This window comes from Entelurus aequoreus, linkage group LG05, assembly GCF_033978785.1.
Source record: "Entelurus aequoreus isolate RoL-2023_Sb linkage group LG05, RoL_Eaeq_v1.1, whole genome shotgun sequence".
Lineage (NCBI taxonomy): Eukaryota > Metazoa > Chordata > Actinopteri > Syngnathiformes > Syngnathidae > Entelurus > Entelurus aequoreus.
The window spans coordinates 45,812,540-45,834,544 of record NC_084735.1 but is presented as its reverse complement, the minus strand read 5'-3'; the positions used below and the strand labels follow the sequence as shown (position 1 = coordinate 45,834,544).

At 40.3% G+C, this 22,005-nt stretch overlaps 1 protein-coding gene across 2 annotated transcripts in view; it reads left to right on the top strand.

Annotated features, from left to right (window-relative positions):
• Nucleotides 1-22,005, top strand: part of ggnbp2 (gametogenetin binding protein 2) — a 33,677-nt gene that overhangs the window by 11,026 nt on the left and 646 nt on the right. For both annotated transcript variants that reach the window (XM_062048241.1, XM_062048242.1), the window contains exons 6-13: nucleotides 2,882-2,995; nucleotides 3,590-3,799; nucleotides 3,871-4,039; nucleotides 4,121-4,303; nucleotides 4,383-4,506; nucleotides 12,207-12,329; nucleotides 12,425-12,537; nucleotides 21,752-21,967. In XM_062048241.1, the coding sequence (XP_061904225.1) occupies nucleotides 2,882-2,995; nucleotides 3,590-3,799; nucleotides 3,871-4,039; nucleotides 4,121-4,303; nucleotides 4,383-4,506; nucleotides 12,207-12,329; nucleotides 12,425-12,537; nucleotides 21,752-21,967 (1,252 nt within the window). The remainder of the gene's footprint in view (nucleotides 1-2,881; nucleotides 2,996-3,589; nucleotides 3,800-3,870; nucleotides 4,040-4,120; nucleotides 4,304-4,382; nucleotides 4,507-12,206; nucleotides 12,330-12,424; nucleotides 12,538-21,751; nucleotides 21,968-22,005) is intronic.

Here is a 22,005-nt window from a genome sequence, read left to right as displayed (position 1 = left end):
ATATTAGTTACAATTTCAACATAGCAGTGATTAAAAATCCCTCATTTACATTATCATTAGACATTTATAAAAATAAAAATAAATAAAAAGAGCAATAGTGTCACAGGTGGCTTACACTTGCATCGCATCTCATAAGCTTGACAACACTCTGTGTCCAATATTTTCACAAAGATAAAATAAGTCATATTTTTGGTTCATTTAATAGTTAAAACAAATTTACATTATTGCAATCAGTTGATAAAACATTGTCCTTTACAATTATAAAAGCTTTTTTACAAAAATCTACTACTCTGCTTGCATGTCAGCAGACTGGGGTAGATCCTGCTGAAATCCTATGTATTGAATGAATAGAGAATCGTTTTGAATTGGGAAAAAAATCGTTTTTGAATCGAGAATCGTGTTGAATTGAAAAAAAAAAATCCATTTTGAATCAAATCGTGACCCCAAGAATCGATATTGAATCGAATCGTGGGACACCCAAAGATTCACAGCCCTAATAGATAATATAACAGAATTAAAAGTTTAGAAAACAATTTCAACAATACACAATTCAAACAGCCATGACAACAACACAATCAAGCCAGGAAGGAAGTAATTTTTTTTAACACCGGATAATTTCTTAATTAGAAAATTATTTTATTCATTTGATCGCCCACAGTATAGTTTAAGAAGAAGTAAGACAAAGCTGTTGTATGTACTTTACCTATAACAGTGTGGTGTCCCATAGCATGTATGATAAATGAAAAGGGACTATATATTTTCCATTTTTTTATACTGTGCTCCATGGCCAAAGTTTGGATACCCCTACGTTACAATAACCACAATCAGAAAACATGAACTCCAATTCTAAAGTAATTGTGTAGCCTTCTTATTCTCTGTTATAAACTTATGACAAAACCCTGCAGACAGGAAGTGAGGAACGGATTTGTACTGTCGTGAGACAGCGTGAGAAAGAGTTGTGCTGTCGTAAAGACTTGTGCTTTCAGCCACAATGGCACTTCCAGTGGTTGCAGTAAGATAAAGAACACTTTGCTTTGCGTGTGGTTCAGTTCAGGCTAATGTGAACCTGCACTGTTGAAGCCTCAGACGTGGACATTGCAGGCAGCATCATAGAAAGTTGAAAACCTGCAAGGACTGCATGACAGAGTGAATGTATTCACCGTCAACATTCCTATTGGTGAGATAATGCAGAGCATAACATAACACTGCATGCATTGTAGCTGCACAGTCTTGTATGTTTTTATCTCTGATAGTCTGTGCAATTCATGGTCATATATAGTTGCTTTAATCCTGTCATAGAGTTTATGCTATTATAAGAAAATTCCCTTTAAAGGGCAGAAGTTGCATTTTCAAACTTAGAATTTATGCAGAACGACTATTTTGACAGTTGATTAGTCATTTGTCATTAGTCATATTTGAACAATTAGTGGACTAATTGGATTATGAAGCATACACCTATTCAGTAGCTCTAGTTAACCATCTGCTTTTAAATTCTGCTTAAGATATGTTTAGACATGTGCTCACTAAAAATATGACTAATTCATTCATAAATATGTATTTATAATGTAACTGTCCTCATCATAGGCTGCTACAAAAATAACTTTATGAAAACAAAGGACATTAAAAGTAGCAGCAATAAAAACTAACAAAGCTACCTAACTTTGTCAATTAGAAACAAGCATTTTGTGATGATGTTTTAAAAAAATATTGATAAACTCCTGGCATTTTTAGCAATCAAATGGACTCCATTAATTCTGACCATTTTAGCGATCTAAAAGATTATTCTTTTATGTTTTCAGCAGTGGTGCCTAATGTTCGTGTGTGCGTGTTTGTATATCTGTATGTTTGGCATTTGATATTGACGCTGTTTCACACCTGGAGTTCCTGACAAAGTACTTGAATTGATATAGACAAAGGTTAGCTGGCAGACTTTGGCTAAAATGATAGTTAAATCTAATTTTCACAAAACTTCGTCTCACACTTAGCTAGCGAGCAAGGTAACAAGCTAACCATCTTATAGAGTTGAGATCGCATCCTCCGGATGTCCGACATCATAAATGCTCCCGTATCACAGATGCACTGCCATAAAAAACAAGGTCCGCTTTGCAAAATAGGCAAGGTATTCAATTCTTTTGACAAGATTAAGGTGAAATGTTCCCCCACTTTACATGTTTTCACCTGCAATGTTGCGGGAGGGCGCGCTTACACGCTTCCGTCCGGAAAAACACGCGTGATGATGTCACCGACTATTGTCGACAAATTAATTTATCGTCAGCCTGTTTTATTGTCGACAAATGGGTTGCAATTGTGTTTTGTCTTTTTAGTGTGCATGTTTCACACGACAAACGATCAAATGTATGATGAAGTCAAGCAGGGTTGTCCATTCGATGATTTGTGGGCCACCTGCAGAACGTGGCTGCTTTTGTTATGGCCCTGAAGAAACCCAAAAAGAGAATCATGTAATGAAAAAAAAATACATGTGAATACTAATAATGAACAAGAACACAAAATTTGCCTTTAAATATGTTTATTTAGCTCTACTTTGTCAGTACAAATTACATGATTGCTTTACGCCCCCCACCTCTACCTCTGGGACACATTAATTATCGCAAGTAAATTGCCAACCTGGGGGAAACACCGTTTTACCTAACAATGAATAATCGTGATTAATAATTGTGATAATTATTTTGGCCATAATCGTGCAGCCCTAATGTTGTGCTTATGTAGGATTTAATCAGATTTTTTGAAGGAAAACGACATCGTTTTAGCTATTAAGAGCCAATTTTTAAAGTCATTTAGTCATTGATATTACAGGTGACAAATTTTAAACCCCTTTGCCTTCTGATTGCGCTTGTCAAGTTTCTGTTGTATTTATTTCCAGGGGGAGCTGGATGGACGTGTGGGAGCGGATGTCCCAGGAATGCAGGGATGAAGTGGTCCTAGTCGATAGTGCCTGTCTTTTGGAGACGCTGGAGAGACACTTGCAAAAACACAGGCAATGTTGGGTTTTTACAATTCAAATAAAACAATCTAATTTGTTCCTTGTAAGTTGAGTCTGTGGCTGACGCGCGTTCCACAAAGCCGAAGTTGTGAGTTGCAATGCTGTACATTTATTAGCCAGAAAGACAAAAATTTCACAAAACAATGTACTCCTTCAACTGTTGCAAGCTATCCTACACAAAGTAATCCACATGATCCATGTACTCATTCAACAAAATGTCCAACCCACGATACACACAAAATACATGCAATACACGGTTGGAAAAACTGTGACTCTCCTACTAATTGTGCCACATTTATCATCACCTGGATTGCCTTCAGCAAACAGCCCAAAAACACTTGAAGTGACTGTGTCCATTATAAGTCAAAACAATTACCTTTTTCAGCCAAGTATACCTTGATACATTAGATTCTAAAGATCTGCTAGGGATTTTATTTATAATAATTCTAATGATGATAATTCCATACATAAAATGTGTATTCAGTTTCGAAAATGCATCTTCATAACCAATATGGCACCTACACAAAAGTGGCACATCTCTTTAAAGAGAAAGGAAGTTTCTTAATTTTTACACTTTTCCCCCCTCAGGTTTTGCATTGATTGTAAGAATAAAGTGCTGAGGGCATACAACATCCTGATTGGAGAGGTGGACAGTAGTGAAGAGAAGGACTATTGTGCTGTGTTGTACGAGGGACTGTGCTGCTGTCCTCGTGAGCGCCACATTCATGTGTGCTATGAGACTGACTTCATCGCTCACCTCCTCGGTCGAGCTGAGCCGGAGTTTGCCGGAGGCTACGAGTATTTAAACATTCTTAAAGCAAGTGTGTAGTCACTATCTTTTGTTTAACCCTTTTTGTCCTTAATTATAGGGAGAGACATGCCAAGACCATTGACATTGCACAAGAAGAAGTCCTGACTTGTTTGGGCATTCATCTCTATGAGCGACTGCATAGAATCTGGCAGAAACTACGTGCAGAAGAGCAGACCTGGCATATATTGTATCATCTAGGCATTGATGAACTGCGCAAAAGCTTTGAGGTACAGTACTGGTCTTGTAAGCCAGTGATGAGTTTTGGCACTGTGATAAATATTCCTTGCTGAATATTGTTCTGCCCCTAGATGGCAGTGGAGAAGATTCAGGGGATCAGTCGACTTGAGCAATTTGTTGAGGAGCAGTCCGAGAAAGAAAGAGTAAAACAGCTTAAGCAGGAGAAAAAGAGGCAAAAACGTAAGATTCGACGCAAAAACAGATGCGGCTTTGACAACCAGGAAGAAGAGCTCAAGGAAAAGGATCACGAGGAGGTGAGGAGCCTGGATGGCCTACTGTAGCTGAACTTTCATGTGAAACCATGTTCACTCACACACTTTCCTGTGTGGAAAGGGTTGTCCTGAGGCAGAGGAGCGTAGTTGTAATGAATGTAGGAGCCATGATGAGGGGGAGTCGATCTGTAAGGAGAACAGTTGTGCTAATGCAAACACATCATCTAGCTGTCCATGTAAACAAGGTAAGGATTTACAGAGACAGCCACCAATCATCTAACCACACGTGACAAACTCAACATCTTTTTACCGTTTATCGTCACATATAAATGGGGACGGCATGGAGAAGTTGGTAGAGTGGCCGTGCCAGCAATCGGAGGGTTTCTGGTTACTGGGGTGCAATCCCCACCTTTTACCATCCTAGTCACATCCGTTGTGTCCTTGGGCAAGACACTTCACCCTTGCTCCTGATGGCTGCTGGTTAGCGCCTTGCATGGCAGCTCCCACCATCAGTGTGTGAATGTGTGTGTGAATGGGTGAATTTGGAAATACTGTCAAAGCGCTTTGAGTACCTTGAAGGCAGTGTTGTTTTCGTCAACGATGACGAAATCATTTCGTTGACGCCACTTTTTTTCATGACTATAACGAGACGGTGACGAGATAAACATGTCTTTCTGATGACGAAAACATGACGAGATGTGTGTGAGTTTTCGTTGACGAGACGAGAACGGACGAAAATGTTAGTGGGTAATCTGTCAGACATTTAAAATGCATGACATTTCTGTTTATTGTGTGTGTCAATTAAAACCACGCCCACCAACTGGCATGCAGCGCACAACGTGCTCAACACGTCAGACTGTTGTTACTCATCAGGCAATGGACCGTGATGGCGGCGGCAGTTTCAACACAGGGGCTCGGTGGTCGCAAACATAGAGACGACATATGGGTGTATTTTAAATATAACCCAGCAGATAATAAAACAGAGTGTATTGTGAAGGAAGACGGTGACAAATGTGGCCACAAAATATGCGGAAAAATACGACCAACCTTAAGTGGCACCTTAAGGCTCGCCACAAGGATATTTTTTCGAAGGTAAGTTACAAATGCTGTTAACATAATCGATAAATGTCATCGTAAGCTAATACATTAGTACGTTTTCCACATACTCCTGGCGCAAATGGGCTGCTAACTTCAGGCTAAAGTTAGCTTTTGTTACGCTAACGTCAATTCATTATGTGTGTGTGTTACTTTAGCAGCATGTTTAGCCATGTTTCCATTCAGTGACGGTGTGGTTATCTCTTTGTGAGTACGTTCTGTCAGCACGTAACTTGATATGTTAAACAGGTCGAGTTACTGTTATACGTAGAGTCTGCTAGCTTTAGCCTAAAAGCCACAAGTGACGTTGTGCAGCCCTATTAAGGAATCAGGCATTAATTGATTATTTTATTACATGGTTTGCACAAATTAAAGAGAGTGGGGTTGTATGATATCTGTTGTAATTGCACTGGCAGACATGGCCAAGTTGAGCATATGTGTTCCTCATCCATCACTCATATTTTGGGCATGTTTATGTTAATTGTACTTTAAAGGCCTACTGAAATGAATTTTTTTTATTCAAACGGGGATAGCAGATCTATTCTATGTGTCATACTTGATCATTTCGCGATATTGCCATATTTTTGCTGAAAGGATTTAGTATAGAACAACGACGATAAAGATCGCAACTTTTGGTATCTGATAAAAAAAGGCTTGCCCCTACCGGAAGTAGCGTGACGTAGTCAATTGAACATACACGCAAAGTTCCCTATTGTTTACAATTATGGCCGCATGAAGTGAGAGAGATTCGGACCGAGAAAGCGACGATTTCCCAATTAATTTGAGCGAGGATGAAAGATTTGTGGATGAGTAAAGTGCAAGTGAAGGACTAGTGGTGAGTGGAAGCGATTCAGATAGGGAAGATGCTGTGAGAGCCGGGGGTGACCTGATATTCAGCTGCGAATGACTAAAACAGTAAATAAACACAAGACATATATATACTCTATTAGCCACAACACAACCAGGCTTATATTTAATATGCCACAAATTAATCCCACATAAAAACACCTAGGTGTTTGTTATGCTAGCTACTAGCTACTAGCTCGAGCTAGTTATACCATATAGTAATATGGACGGGATCCCGTATATATAACCCGCCAATACAATTCAAACACCTGCACAACACACACACTCACTCAGCCCAAAGAACCGTTCACCTAACCCAAGGTTCATAAAGCTTATATATTTAACCAAAGTTACGTACATGACACGCACGCATGGGCAAGCAATCAAATGTTTGGAAGCGCACGGGTGGGACCTGATATTCAGCTGGGAATGACTACAACAGTAAATAAACACAAAACATATATATACTCTATTAGCCACAACACAACCAGGCTTATATTTAATATGCCACAAATTAATCCCGCTTAACAAACACCTAGGTGTTTGTTATGCTAGCTACTAGCTACTACCAGCTCGAGCTAGTTATAGCAAGCGATCAAATGTTTGGAAGCGTACTCACGGTATCGCGTCTGCGTCTGTTAACGAAGTCAAAGTCCTCCTGGTAAGTTCTTCGATCTTGACTGCATCTTTCGGGAATGTAAACAATGAAACACCGACTGTGTTGTGTTGCTGACTTCCCTCGCAAAATACTCCGCTTCGCACCGACTTTCTTCTTTGCTTGCTCAGCTTCTTTCTCCATAATGCAATGAACAAATTGCAACAGATTCACCAACACAGATGTCCAAAATACTGTAGAATAATGATGAAAACAGCTATTTCGTATTGGCTTCAATGGGGAAGCCATACCTGTGTTCCACTGGCTACGTCACGCGCATACGTCATCCTCAAAGGCGTTTTGAACCGGAAGTTCCCCGGGAAATTTTGAATTGCACTTTATAAGTTAACCTGGCCGTATTGGCATGTGTTGCAATGTTAAGATTTCATCATTGATATATAAGCTATCAGACTGCGTGGTCGGTAGTAGTGGGTTTCAGTAGGCCTTTAACAAATTCTGAGAAATAAAGCCACAATTGCTGAAGTAGAAGGTTTTTGTTTTTTGGCTTTTTTGGAGTAATGAACTTTGATTCCACTGTTACCACTTTATTGTGTAATACACAATCCTTGGATCAGAAATTTGCTGTTGGGTGGAAACCTTATTTGTCTAAAACATTCCTTTATTGTTATTATTTGTGAAAATAGCAGATCTGCAAGCTTACAATGGGTTGCACTTATAGATCTGCTGCTATTTTCACAACTTATGTGTGACACTGCCCAACAGCAATCTCCAATACTTATTGACCTAAATTAATTTGTTAAAAGACTATACTTATATACTTATACTTTTTATTCTTTTTTTTGGACTAAAACTAGACTAAAACCTTTTTGACTTTTCATCGACTAAAACTAGACTAAAACCCTTTTGAGTTTTCGTCGACTAAAACTGGACTAAAACTGGACTAAAACTATCACATATAAAAGTGACTAAAATGTGACTAAAACTAATAACCATTTTAGTCAAAAAGACTAAGACTAAATGTAAGATGGTTGTCAAAAACAACACTGCTTGAAGGTAGAAAAGCGCTATAGTATAACCCATTTATCGTTACATATGTCTTGCAATAGCCTGAAAATATTGTGTGCCAATAAAGCACTCCATCTTATTTCGAAAATGTATTTGTTCTTTCAATTTTGAAACAAAGATTGCATGTACTGCATGCAATTTAATATATAGTATCTAATCATGCAACAAACATCATATTGACATATATTCCCAAAATTGTTTTTGTTAAAATACGAATAAATACTTCATATATATATATATGTGTGTGTGTGTATATGTGTATATATATATATATATGTGTGTGTGTGTGTATATGTGTATATATATATATATGTGTGTGTGTATATATATATATATATATATATATATATATATATATATATATATATATATATATATATATATATATATATATATATATATATATATATATATATATATATATATATATATATATATATATATGTGTATATATGTGTATATATGTGTATATATATATGTGTGTATATATGTATATATCAATCGTGATCAAAAGTTTACATACGCTTGTAAAGAACATAATGTCATGGCTGTCTTGAGTTTCCAATAATGTCTACAACTCTTATTTTTTTGTGATAGAGTGATTGGAGCACATACTTGTTTGTCACAAAAAACATTCATGAAGTTTGGTTCTTTTATGAATTTATTATGGCTCTACTGAAAATGTGACCAAATCTGCTGGGTCAAAAGTATACATACAGCATCCATACCAAAGACTATAAAAATGGGACCCATAACCTCCCTGCTTGGCACTCAGCAACAAAGGGTTGGAGTTGGGGGTTAAATCACCAAAAATGATTCCCGGGTGCGGCGCCGCTGCTGCCCACTGCTGCCCACTGCTCCCCAAGGGGATGGGACAAATGCAGAGGACAAATTTCACCACTTCTAGTGTGTGTGGGACAATCATTGGTACTTTAATCTTAATCCATCCATCCATCTTCCTCCGCTTATCCGAGGTCGGGTCGCAGGGGCAGCAGCCTAAGCAGGGAAGCCCAGACTTCCCTCTCCCCAGCCACTTCGTCCAGCTCCTCCCGGGGGATCCTGAGGCGTTCCCAGGCCAGCCGGGAGACATAGTCTTCCCAACGTGTCCTGGGTCTTCCCCGTGGCCTCCTACCGGTCGGACGTGCCCTAAACACCTCCCTAGGGAGGCGTTCGGGTGGCATCCTGACCAGATGCCCGAACCACCTCATCTGGCTCCTCTCGATGTGGAGGAGCAGCGGCTTTACTTTGAGCTCCCTCCGGATGGCAGAGCTTCTCACCCTATTCTAAGGGAGAGCCCCGCCACCCGGCGGAGGAAACTAATTTCGGCCGCTTGTACCCGGGATCTTGTCCTTTCGGTCATAACCCAAAGCTCATGACCATAGGTGAGGATGGGAACGTAGATCGACCGGTAAATTGAGAGCTTTGCCTTCCGGCTCAGATCCTTCTTCACCACAACGGATCGATACAGCGTCCGCATTACTGAAGACGCCGCACCGATCCGCCTGTCGATCTCACGATCCACTCTTCCCTCACTCGTGAACAAGACTCCGAGGTACTTGAACTCCTCCACTTGGGGCAGGGTCTCCTCCGCAACCCGGAGATGGCACTCCACCCTTTTCCGGGCGAGAACCATGGACTCAGACTTGGAGGTGCTGATTCTCATCCCAGTCGCTTCACACTCAGCTGCGAACCGATCCAGTGAGAGCTGCAGATCCTGGCCAGATGAAGCCATCAGGACCACATCATCTGCAAAAAGCAGAGACCTAATCCTGCAGCCACCAAACCAGATCCCCTCAACGCCTTGACTGTGCCTAGAAATTCTGTCCATAAAAGTTATGAACAGAATCGGTGACAAAGGGCAGCCTTGGCGGAGTCCAACCCTCACTGGAAACGTGTCCGACTTACTGCCGGCAATGCGGACCAAGCTCTGGCACTGATCATACAGGGAGCGGACCGCCACAATCAGACAGTCCGATACCCCATACTCTCTGAGCACTCCCCACAGGACTTCCCGAGGGACACGGTCGAATGCCTTCTCCAAGTCCACAAAACACATGTAGACTGTTAGGGCAAACTCCCATGCACCCTCAAGGACCCTGCCGAGAGTATAGAACTGGTCCACAGTTCCACGACCAGGACGAAAACCACACTGTTCCTCCTGAATCCGAGGTTCGACTATCCGGCGTAGCCTCCTCTCAAGTACACCTGAATAGACCTTACCAGGAAGGCTGAGGAGTGTGATCCCACGATAGTTAGAACACACCCTCCGGTTCCCCTTCTTAAAGAGAGGAACCACCACCCCGGTCTGCCAATCCAGAGGTACCGCCCCCGATGTCTATGCGATGCTGCAGAGTCTTGTCAACCAAGACAGCCCCACAGCATCCAGAGCCTTAAGGAACTCCGGGCGGATCTCATCCACCCCCGGGGCCTTGCCACCGAGGAGCTTTTTAACTACCTCAGCAACATCAGCCCCAGAAATAGGAGAGCCCACCACAGATTCCCCAGGCACTGCTTCCTCATAGGAAGACGTGTCGGTGGGACACCGACACGTTTGTCCATGTGATGTCATCTGACATGACATCACATGGACAAAGATAAGACCTTCTGGAGGAAAGTTCTGTGGTCAGATGAAACAAAAATGTAGCTGTTTGGCCACAATACCCAGCAATATGTTTGGAGGAGAAAATGTGAGGCCTTTAATCCCAGGAACACCATGCTTACCGTCAAGCGTGGTGGTAGTAATATGCTCTGGGCCTGTTTTTCTGCCAATGGAACTGGTGCTTTACAGAGAGTAAATGGGGCAATGAAAAAGGAGGATTACCTCAAAATTCTTCAGGACAACCTAAAATCATCAGCCAGGAGGTTGGGTTTCGGGCGCAGTTGGGTGTTCCAACAGGAGAATGACCCCAAACACGTCAAAAGTGGTAAAGGAATGGCTAAATCAGGCCAGAATTAAGGTTTTAGAATGGCCTTCCCAAAGTCCTGACTTAAACCCTATTGAAAACATGTGGACAATGCTGAAGAAACAAGTCCAAGTCAGAAAACCAACAAATTTACCTGAACTGCACAAGTTTTGTCAAGAGGAGTGGTCAAAAATTCAACCAGAAGCTTGTGGATGGCTACCAAAAGCGCCTTATTGCAGTGAAACTTGCCAAGGGACATGTATTAACATTGCTGTATGTATACTTTTGACCCAGCATATTTGGTCACATTTTCAGTAGACCCATAATAAATTCATAAAAGAACCAAACTTCATGTATGTTTTTTGTGACAAACAAGTATGTGCTCCAAAACACACACACACACACACACACACAGAGTAACAACGGGTGATTTGTCACCAGTGTCAGTCTGTACACGGATCGGATTGAGCCTTAAATCGGTGGTGTCGATATTACGGCTACCATCAGTATATGATAGATTAAAGTTAAAGTACCAATGATTGTCACACACACACACTAGGTGTGGTGAAATTTGTCCTTTGCATTTGACCCATCCCCTTGTTCACCACCTGGGAGCAGTGGGCAGCAGCGGTGCTGTGCCCGGGAGTCATTTTTGGTGATTTAACCCCCAATTCCAACCCCTGATGCTGAGTGCCAAGCAGGGAGGTAATGGGTCCCATTTTTATAGTCTTTGGTATGACTCGGCCGGGGTTTGAACTCACAACCTACCGATCTCAGGGCGGACACTCTAACCACTAGGCCACTGAGTAGGTGAGAGTGATACAAGGGTGATTATATTGATATTTTTATTTCTCAAAATATTTTTTTGTTTTTGTTGTGTACAAACTGAGGAAATAATTCCCTGGACATAGGAGGTCTTGTACAGCAATAACCAAAGGATTTCAATGGGTAACAGTTTGTAGTTTTTGATTTTGTTTAGTTATTGTTTCCTATGGACTTTGTTTTGCTCAAACAGTTCTATGTAATAAAACAGAATAAGAAACTAGTTTAAATAGTATGTTGATAATGTTAATAACTTACCATAAATACATTGAAAAATGTACAGCTAATATATGTGATCGGTATTGGATGATCTCACTCATGGATGATCGTATCGGAATCTGCAGCATAAACCCTGATCGGAACATTCCTAGTATTCATGGTTAGTTTATCGCAGAGTCGCACAGTCAAGATACCAAAGTATTTCTCATGCAGACACTGGCTCCATCTCCTTTTCCTTACCTTCCTTGCGCTCATCTAATCACCAGTCAAGACCCGTTCACTGCCTCACAGAAGAGCTGCATGTGGCCTCTGAGCTGAGGGTTGACAACCCCTTATTTAGACTATAATTCAGTAAAATAATTGTCCTTTTTTTCTTCAGATTTGACTTCACACAGCACTGCTAGCGATTGTGGCTACTCAAGCGCTGAGGTCAGTGACATCGGGTCCAGAGAAGGTTCTGATATTGCCTGCTCTGAGGGACTCTGCAACCATGATGAAATAGGTCTGATGTGAACATTTCTGCAATGTCACACACTCACTTTGCTCTGCACACCGTGCTATGTCTTTGAATCCATTTATATTGTCACTCCCTGTAAGGTGAGTCAATTGAACATGAAGACAAAGAAGAGGAGGGAACAGACAGCTGTGTTGACTGCTGGCCACACATTGAGGAAAAGCAACCATGCAAGAGTAAGAAGAAGAAAAGAAAGGTAAGACAATTACCTTATGGATTGTAAGGCCCGGTTTGCATTCAGATCATAAATAAAGTCAGGGTTTAAATGAATCCACACCAATCCTGTTGCTTTCTAAAATGTCACTTAATTTTGGATTAACTAGTTTCAGGCTACATAGTTTCAGGCTAAGGTAATCAACAACAACTCAGGTCATGTTTTGGAAGCCAAATTAGATCAAGGATGTGCAACGGGTGCAAAGGTAAGGGTGCGCTGAAACCGTGGGATGGAGTTTTAAACACACATTTTAGCAGCATGAATGTGTTTGGAACTAGAGTTTGACCTCTAATATAGAATGGCGAAAGGAAAAATATATAGTTTCAAAAAACTTTAGTAAAAATGAGAAGAAACGTTTAAATCAAATGATTCCAAAATAACCCATAACTGAATACCAACATCCTGATTCAACTACAGAAACCGTAATAGGAAATACACGGACTGCAATTCTGAATCAGAACAACTCAAATGACTGATTGGTTAACATGTCGGCTGCATAGTCAGGAGATCGAAAGTTTGAATCTCCGTTTCCATCAAGCCAGCCAATTACTCCAGGAAGTTCCCATATTCACATTCTGATTAAAAACCTCAGGACCTCGATGTTATTCGACCACATGTTGCTTTGTAGACTTTTTTTTTTTTTTTTTGCACTATTTTACAGACTGTTGTAGAAAATGGATGGATGGATAGATTAACTCAAACCACAGAATTGTTTCACCATGAAAGGTTCCACTTGCCAAAAAGCTGAAGGTAATAAGTACTTGTAAGTAAAGAGGTATAGGGGTTACTTAACCTCAAGTGACACGTTCTTGTAAGGGAAAATATGTAGGAGTTCCCCCTCAGGTGATATGTTCTTGTAAAGAAAAGAGATGTAGGGGTTCCCCTCAGTTAATGCGTTCCTGTAAGTAAAGAGGTGTAAGGGTTCCCCTCAGGTGGTACATTCTCATTCGGAAACAGGTGTGGGGATCCCCTCAGGTGATACGTTCTCGTAAGGAACGAGATGTAGGGGTTTCCCTTCATGAATCACATGAAAGCTTTGTCTGAAGCAAACAAATAATTTCAGCCGCATTGTCTTTGCACGTATGAAAACTGTCACAAACATCTATCAAATTAATTCAGAAAGTTTCTTCTGTCTCTGAACAATCTTCTTTCTGGTTTCTGTAGTCTTTCACCAACATTTATGTACCGGTAGTCAAAGTAGGCAAGTTTATTTATAGAGCACAATTTGTACGCAAGGCAATTCAATGTGCTTTGTAGATGTTAATTTTTTAACTTAATTGTATTAAATATAAAAAGTGCAGATAATACTTTCAGTTGTCATATGCACAGCTAAAACAAGTGTTTTCAGCCTCATTCACCATGCACTGTGATGCATACAGCCTTTATTCTTAATTTAGACCTGCACTTGGACAAGTTGAACTTGAGTCTTAAATTATACCTGAATTAGCTCCAGTCTCAATTCAAGAAAATAAATTGTTTAACTCAAGACAATAGATTGTTTAACTCAAGACTAGGACAATTCTGAGACTATTTACAACCATTTCTGGGAAAGCCATTTCAGCAAATCCTGGTTTACAATGTGACTTAGTCTAGAACTAGGGCTTAAACTCTGTATGGAAACCAGGCCTTAGGTTCCATTCAATGCATTTGAGGATGTGTATCAATTCGGGCTGTCAAACGATTAAAATATTTAATCACAATTAATCTCATTTTGTTCTTAGTGAACTCAAAATTAATTAATTGATTTATCACAGATAGTAATGATTTTTCAACATTACTCATGTACCCTGGACAAACATTACTCATGTACCCTGGACAAGATTATTTTAATTTTTTTAATAACTTAACTGGACAATTGGTATGCTTTTAATGAAATGTTTTTTAAACTCTTTTTTTTTTTTTTAACAGCTTAACATAAAAAGGACAAACACGCTTTTAATGACAATAAAAATAAAAGGATACCCGCAGTGTGTTGTTGTATTGCCATATTTTGTATTTTGTAGGGATACAGAATTTGTATTCTTGCTGTGGGAGCATTGCATTCAGAGGAGGGGCTACACCAGGGGTTGGCAATTAATTTTTACCGGGGGCCGCATGAGCAACCCGAGCACTGCTGGAGGGCCACACCGACAATATTGCAATTGCATTTTGCTCAAATTATTTTTGATATACCGTAAGATAAATAATAATAATAATTTCATTTAACCTAACTTAATTTTATACAAAAGCAGATTGCTTTTGATGGTTTTATTTTTAACACTTTCTTACACAACACTTCCTGATGTATAATACAATGCAAAAATGTCAATTTCTGTCACTTTATCATGCATCCTCTTTGTTGTGAACGTAGCACGCCTGTAAGGTGATTGGCGAAGAAGGAGGAAGCGTTGTTGTTGCGGAAATGAGGAGTGAGGATAGACGTGCGTGTGGAAGGAACGAGAAGTTGAGCTGTGTTAGTATAGGTTGCTCAATAAAAGTTTAAAAAGAGCGTCAGACTTGGTGTGCACTTCTTCTGGATGCTACAATTGGTGTCAGAAGTGGGATGAAATGCCTCCCGGTTTGCCTTGCCATCAAACCTGGGAGTCTTCATTGAGGGCGGAATTCCCCCATGCCAAGCAGCATGCGCAGCACCTGTCGACGCTGCCTCTCTCCTTCCTCCCTCTCTCTCTCATTGCGGCGAGCTCCTCACGTCCGGGATTCACACAGACATCTGCAGTCGCTGCCGGCACCTTAAGTCCCCACTCAATGTACTTCCCCTCCCGTTCAATCTTGATAAAGTCGCCAGGAAGCATCGTGGCACGTACCTCCCGATGACGTAGCAGGCTGAGCACACAAGCAACGGTAGTATGCGCAAAGTTTTACTTCTGACACCAATTGTAGCGTCCAGAAAAAGTGCACACCAAGTCTGACGCTCTTTTTAAACTTTTATTGAGTAACCTATACTAACACAGCTCAACTTATCTCATTCCTATCTATCTATCCTCACTTCTCATTTCCGCAACAACAACGCTTCCTCCTTCTTCGCCAATCACCTTACAGGCGTGCTACGTCCACAACAATGGGAATTCTGAATATCACTCACTCAAGAACACATCAACTTCAGCAGGTCGTTACACCATATTCTTTAAACACAGCAACCTGTGTAACACAAATTAAGCACATGGCTTTACCTTTAATTTCTGTAAAGAAATACTTGGCAGCCCATGTCTTGTTGAAAACACGGCATTCGTCATCAACTTTTCTCTTTTTAGTGTCACTTGTCGCTGTGCACCTTCACTCACAGGTTACACACGGACATACGCGCATAAATAACACTTTTCAAAATAAAAGCAGCACAGTTGTATTGCACGCACGACATAGATGTTTTTTTTAATTTGTTTTGTAATTTGTGATTGCCGCCGTTCACAATCGCGCACAAGCGTACGTCCACACGGAAGTAATACAAATAACGCTTTTCAAAACAAAAGCAGCACTGTTGTATTGCACACTCGACATAGATACTTTTTAAAATGTATTTTGTAATTTATGATTGGCCTCACGCAGACCGGACAGGGACGCACAAAGGGCCGGATGTGGCCTGCGGTCCGCTGAATGCCCAGGTCTGGGCTACATCATGTTTTGATACAAGTTTCACGCACGAATAACACAAAATTAACATTATTAAAACTGTTACGATCATGGTTGGGTTGTCAAAGATGTTTGGTAATGCAATCTGATATTTTTAACCGAATAAATGCTCCTGATATTCCGTGTATTATGTGTTGTACAAGTTAATCAAAATTGTATTGCTGCATGACTAGGCTTGGGTCGATAACAAATTTTGTTTGACTACCGTAATTTCCGGACTATAAGCCGCACCTGACTATAAGCCGCACCAGCTAAATTTAGGGGAACATACAGATTGCTCCATATATAAGCCGCACCCGACTATAAGCCGCAGGGTTTTGATGTGTAATTACCGTAGTATATAGGGGTTCCTGCTACCACGGAGGGGATTGTCGGGACAGAGATGACTGTTTGGGAACGCAAAGCGTCCCATTTATTAACAATAAATCTTTCAATCATTCAATCAAACTTTCACATCTTTGACATGGCGAACAGCATTCGTGCAGAGTACAAATAATACAACGGTGCAAAGTAATACAAAGTGCTCACCTGTACGTTATCAAAATAACCAGCCTACCGGTATATGAAAAGTCAGTCTTTAATCATTGTGTCATCGTCTTCCTCCTGCGTACTAAAACCACCGAAATCCTCTTCGTCGGTGTCGGAGAAGAACAGGCCGTAAATAAGCCGCACCCTTGTATAAGCCGCAGGGACCAGAACGAGGGGAAAAAGTAGCGGCTTATAGTCCGGAAATTACGGTATATACTGACCTACAAATGATTGCCGATAATCAATAATATTGCCCTTAATTTTGAGACCAAATTAACCACTGATGTAATGATAATACATAATAATGCGCTAATATAATATATAATAATGTATATCCTTTCAAATGCAATAAACTTGTATTTCTCATATTTTAACACCCTAATTGGAATGTAAACGTTTAAATCTCCAAGTTAAATAAAACACACAAATAATAATATTAGAGCTGTGAATCTTTGGGCACCACACGATTCTATTCGATTCTTGGGGGTAAAGAATCTATTGAAAATCGATTCAAAACGATTCTAGATTCAGAATTAATACTTTTAATAACATTAACATTTTAATAACATTGGGTGCCAATTCAAAGATTAATTACAATCCTTTGTAAAATAAACAGTTCTGATACATTTCTCTATTACTGAAAAGAAAACTGCTTTTGTTTAATAAAATTCTGTCCAAACAAAGTCAAATACAAATAAAAGCAACTAGAGAAGTATCCAACAAGTCTCTTTTCTCAAGTAAATCAGCAGATATGAGCATCTACATCAACAATATGATTTGCCTGAGTGGCTAGGCAGGACAGAATAAAAAAAATATTTTAGATTTTTTTTTCAATCGATTATGAATCGTTACAAATAAGAATCGCGATTCATTTAACTTTTTTCTTTTTGACACCCCAATAAAATATACTTTGTCTGTTAGCAAATTTTTGCACTTGAATAAAAATCACCACCAAAAGCAATAAATTATGTTAAGGAGTGGGTTGGGTACACTCAAATATTCACAACCATAACAATAAATAAAATAGCTAAATAAAGTATTGACAAAGTTGCACTTCAATATTGAACATGTAGGCAGAGGTAGACTTGTACATTATTTAACTGACAATCAAGTTAGGACCTTTTGTAGAGAAAAGTGCAGCGTAACAATATGTACACTACAGTATAAGCAGATGTATAAACAGGTCGTATGCAAAAACAAAACAAAAAACACGTATCCTTCCTCATTGTTAGTGTTTACTCTCATTAAAGACAATATACACTTAATTGCATATGTATCACTATATTAAGGATTACATGTGTTAGAATTACACAGGGCACATGCATGTCCGTGCGCTTTAGGCACTGAAATATTAAGGAGGTTTCCTTGGCTCCTTGATAGTTTGCGCTGATTTTAGATATAATGTACACTTCACTGTGTGTGTGTGTGTGTGTGTGTGTGTGTGTGTGTGTGTGTGTGTGTGTGTGTGTGTGTGTGTGTGTGTGTGTGTGTGTGTGTGTGTGTGTGTGTGTGATATGAAAAAAGAAAAATTCTTATCACGGTTATTGTGACCAAATTTATCATCGTTATCGCGGTATTTTTAATGTGCTCAAAATTTTTAAAAAGTACTTATACTGAAATCTGTTAACCAAGTTTTATTGAAAAAAAACCCCACAACACATTCAAAATGATTTCCTTTGAAGAAAAACTTTATTGTAGATACAAACACTGTTTCATGTATCTCAAGTAAAAATTGAAAGTGCACATGAAAACACAAGCATTATAAACAAAATAATAACATAAGTAAAAATAAATGTGGATTTGGGCGGAAGGCGGGGTACACCCTGGACAAGTCGCCATTTATATAATATATTATATATCGCATAGGCCTACTTTGATGGCAAGTCAAGGCCAACAGTAAAATTACCGCCACATTTCGTTCAGCATAACTCCATGTTGCATCCAACCTGACGCACTGCATTCTCTTACATGTACGCACATCACCATCTTTCAGTGCAGAGTGCAATTCTATGAGCCAACCCACGTTGCGCAAAAAACATGTTACGCGTTAAATCTTATAGCCTACTACCATGTCAATACACAAAGTAGAAAATCGTTACATGTAATGCATTATATTGTGTCAAGAAAATACCATCCCATATGTGCCTGATGAACACACAGTACCAGAAACCAAAATTAGCCGTGCTAATGTTGGAACCCATTTCCTCAGCGTATCAGCATATTGACAACAAAATAGGCACTGACACTACCCATCAGTACAACAGTTTGGCCAACAAAAATAAAGAGTGACACCTCTCACATCGAATACACTATCTTCACAGCCTGCGTTCAATTCGATGAGATGACAAAACATTTTAGCTAGTATTGATGTTATTTGAACACTGATACAGTTTGCAGTTAAAGGACGAGTGAACATCCCAGTTAACACATTAAAGACTTTACAAACAAGTTGTGACAACGTTCACGACACATCCCCTGCAGCATGTTTCCTTCAACATTAACTCTGTCACAGCAGCTGAATAACGCTGTATTGAGAAAATTAAAGCAACATCAAATAGTTTTCTCCTTCGCTGTATACTTTTAGTCTGGGGACAAGTGTGTCTGTCTCCAATATTGTCCACACCTGTTTCCATGTAAACACAGCAGTGCACTCTAAAACGCACGGCGGGAAGCGAGAGAAAATTACGTTAAACCAAGCGCTTGGCTCCGTTTACTCCGAGAGTCTTTACTCCGTGTCTTTAGTCTGCCATGATTATCAAGCCAAATGAGTTTTGCGATGGAGTGATTGGAGCACATACTTGTTTGTCACAAAAAACATTCATGAAGTTTGGTTCTTTTATGAATTTATTATGGGTCTACTGAAAATGTGACCAAATCTGCCAGGTCAAAAGTATACATACAGCTACATACATTATCAATTTTGGTGATGTAGAAAAGTTACAATCAAATCAAATTTGCTTCATGGCATGGCCTCTTAACTTCATGTGAGTAATTATGATTGACGACACCTGTTGACGTATCTGAGCCCATTTAAATAGGGCTAATGTGGTCCAGTCATTAGACTCGGTTACAAACGCGACAATGGAAAAGTCAAAAGGAACTCAGCACAGATCTGAAAAAATGAATCAATGACTTGAACTATTCAGGAAAGTCCCTTGGAGCCATTTCAAAGCAGCTTAAGGTCCCAAGAGCAACTGTGCAGACAATTGTTCGTAAGTATAAAGTGCATGGCACAGTTTTGTCACTGCCACGATTAGAAAGAAAACGCAAGCTATCACCTGCGGCTGAGAGAAAATTGGTCAGAATGATCAGGAGTCAACCGAGAACCACCAAAAAGCAGGTCTGCAAAGAATTGGAAGCTGCTGGAACACAGGTGTCAGTGTCCACAGTCAAGCATGTTTTTCATCGCCATGGACTGAGGCTACCATGCAACAAGGAAGCCTCTGCTCCAGAAGCAACATCTTAAGGCTCGTCTAAAGTTTGCTGCTGATCACATGGAAAAAGATAAGACCTTCTGGAGGAAAGTTCTGTGGTCAGATGAAACAAAAATGTAGCTGTTTGGCCACAATACCCAGCAGTATGTTTGGAGGAGAAAAGGTAAGGCCTTTAATCCCAGGAACACCAGACCTACCGTCAAGCATGGTGTTGGTAGTATTATGCTCTGGGCCTGTTTTGCTGCCAATGGAACTTGTGCATTACGGAGAGTAAATGGGACAATGAAAAAGAAGGGTTACCTCCAAATTCTTCAGGACAACCTAAAATCATCAGCCCGGAGGTTGGGTCTTGGGCGCAGTTGGGTGTTCCAACTGGACAATGACCCCAAACACGTGTCAAAAGTTGTAAAGGAATTGTGTACTAGGCAAAGGGAAGGAGGCGACACCAAGGCACAACTGCGTTTTCAAAGGTTTATTTAAACCTTTGATGAATGTGTGGGATGTGTATGCTACCACTAGTGAGTGAATGCAAATGATGTGTGGAATTAACAATGTGGGATTTACCAGAGGGTGTTGTCGTTGCGTGTTGGATGTATCTTTTGTCGAATCCAAAGGGGAAGGCGAAGAGGTAGTCAGCAGGGAGGCAAGCAGTCGGGGGCTGGAGAGAGGCAACGATGTCCGGGTCCAAACAGTGGTCAAGGATCGGGGAAGGCAAGCAAAAATCCAGGAGTAAGTCGTGAGGCAAGACATGACCACGGAAGACACTGTGGAAGACACACAGGACATGAAGACAGGAATGAGGAAGAGCACAAAGAAGGCGAGCAAGGAACGAGGGAGAGGTGCCAGACATGATGCTTACTCAGGTGAGATTGGTTACGTTCTGGCGAAGGTCTCCTGGCTTCGCTGACTCTTTATGCCGCTCCCTCTCGTCAGGCCCAGGTGCGCTGATGAGTGATTGCCTGCAGCCTTGTCGCCGCGTGGGCGTGTCCGAGCGAGCAGCCAGAGAAGGAATTGTGACACTCAGAAGCATGAGAGACCCGGGTTCGAATCTGCGCCGTGAGAGGAATGGCTAAATCAAGCTAGAGTTAAGGTTTTAGAATGGCCTTCCCAAAGTCCTGACTTAAACCCCATTGAAAACATGTGAACAATGCAGAAGAAACAAGTCCATGTCAGAAAACCAACAAATTTAGCTGAACTTCACCAATTTTGTCAAGAGGAATGGTCAAAATTTCAACCAGAAGCTTGTGGATGGCTACCAAAAGCGCCTTATTGCAGTGAAACTTGCCAAGGGACATGTAACCAAATATTAATATTGCTGTATGTATACTTTTGACCCAGCAGATTTAGTCACATTTTCAGTAGACCCATAATAAATTCATAAAAGAACCAAACTTCATGAATGTTTTTTGTGACAAACAAGTATGTGCTCCAATCACTCTTATCACAAAAAAATAAGAGTTGTAGAAATTATCGGAAACTCAAGACAGCCATGACATTATGTTCTTTACAAGTGTATGTAAACTTTTGACCACGACTGTATATATGTGTTTATATATGGCATTCTTTTTTGAAAAATGTTGATCCAAGTTTGTAAAATATGTCTGCAGGGACACAACCATGAAGTTAGTAGTTCATCTGGGGGGAGCATGAGTCACAGTGCACCGTCATCTCATATATGCCAAACCAAAGATCTAAATTCCTCCTTATGCTGCGACAAGACCGAAGATGGGTTTGCACTAAAGTTACAATCGAAGATACATAAGCGGAATCTCAGCCTTGATTCAAAACGCCCAGAGCCCAACATGAGTCTAATGGACCTACTGGTGAGTGAGATTTACAATGCTCTATTAGACCTTCTGAA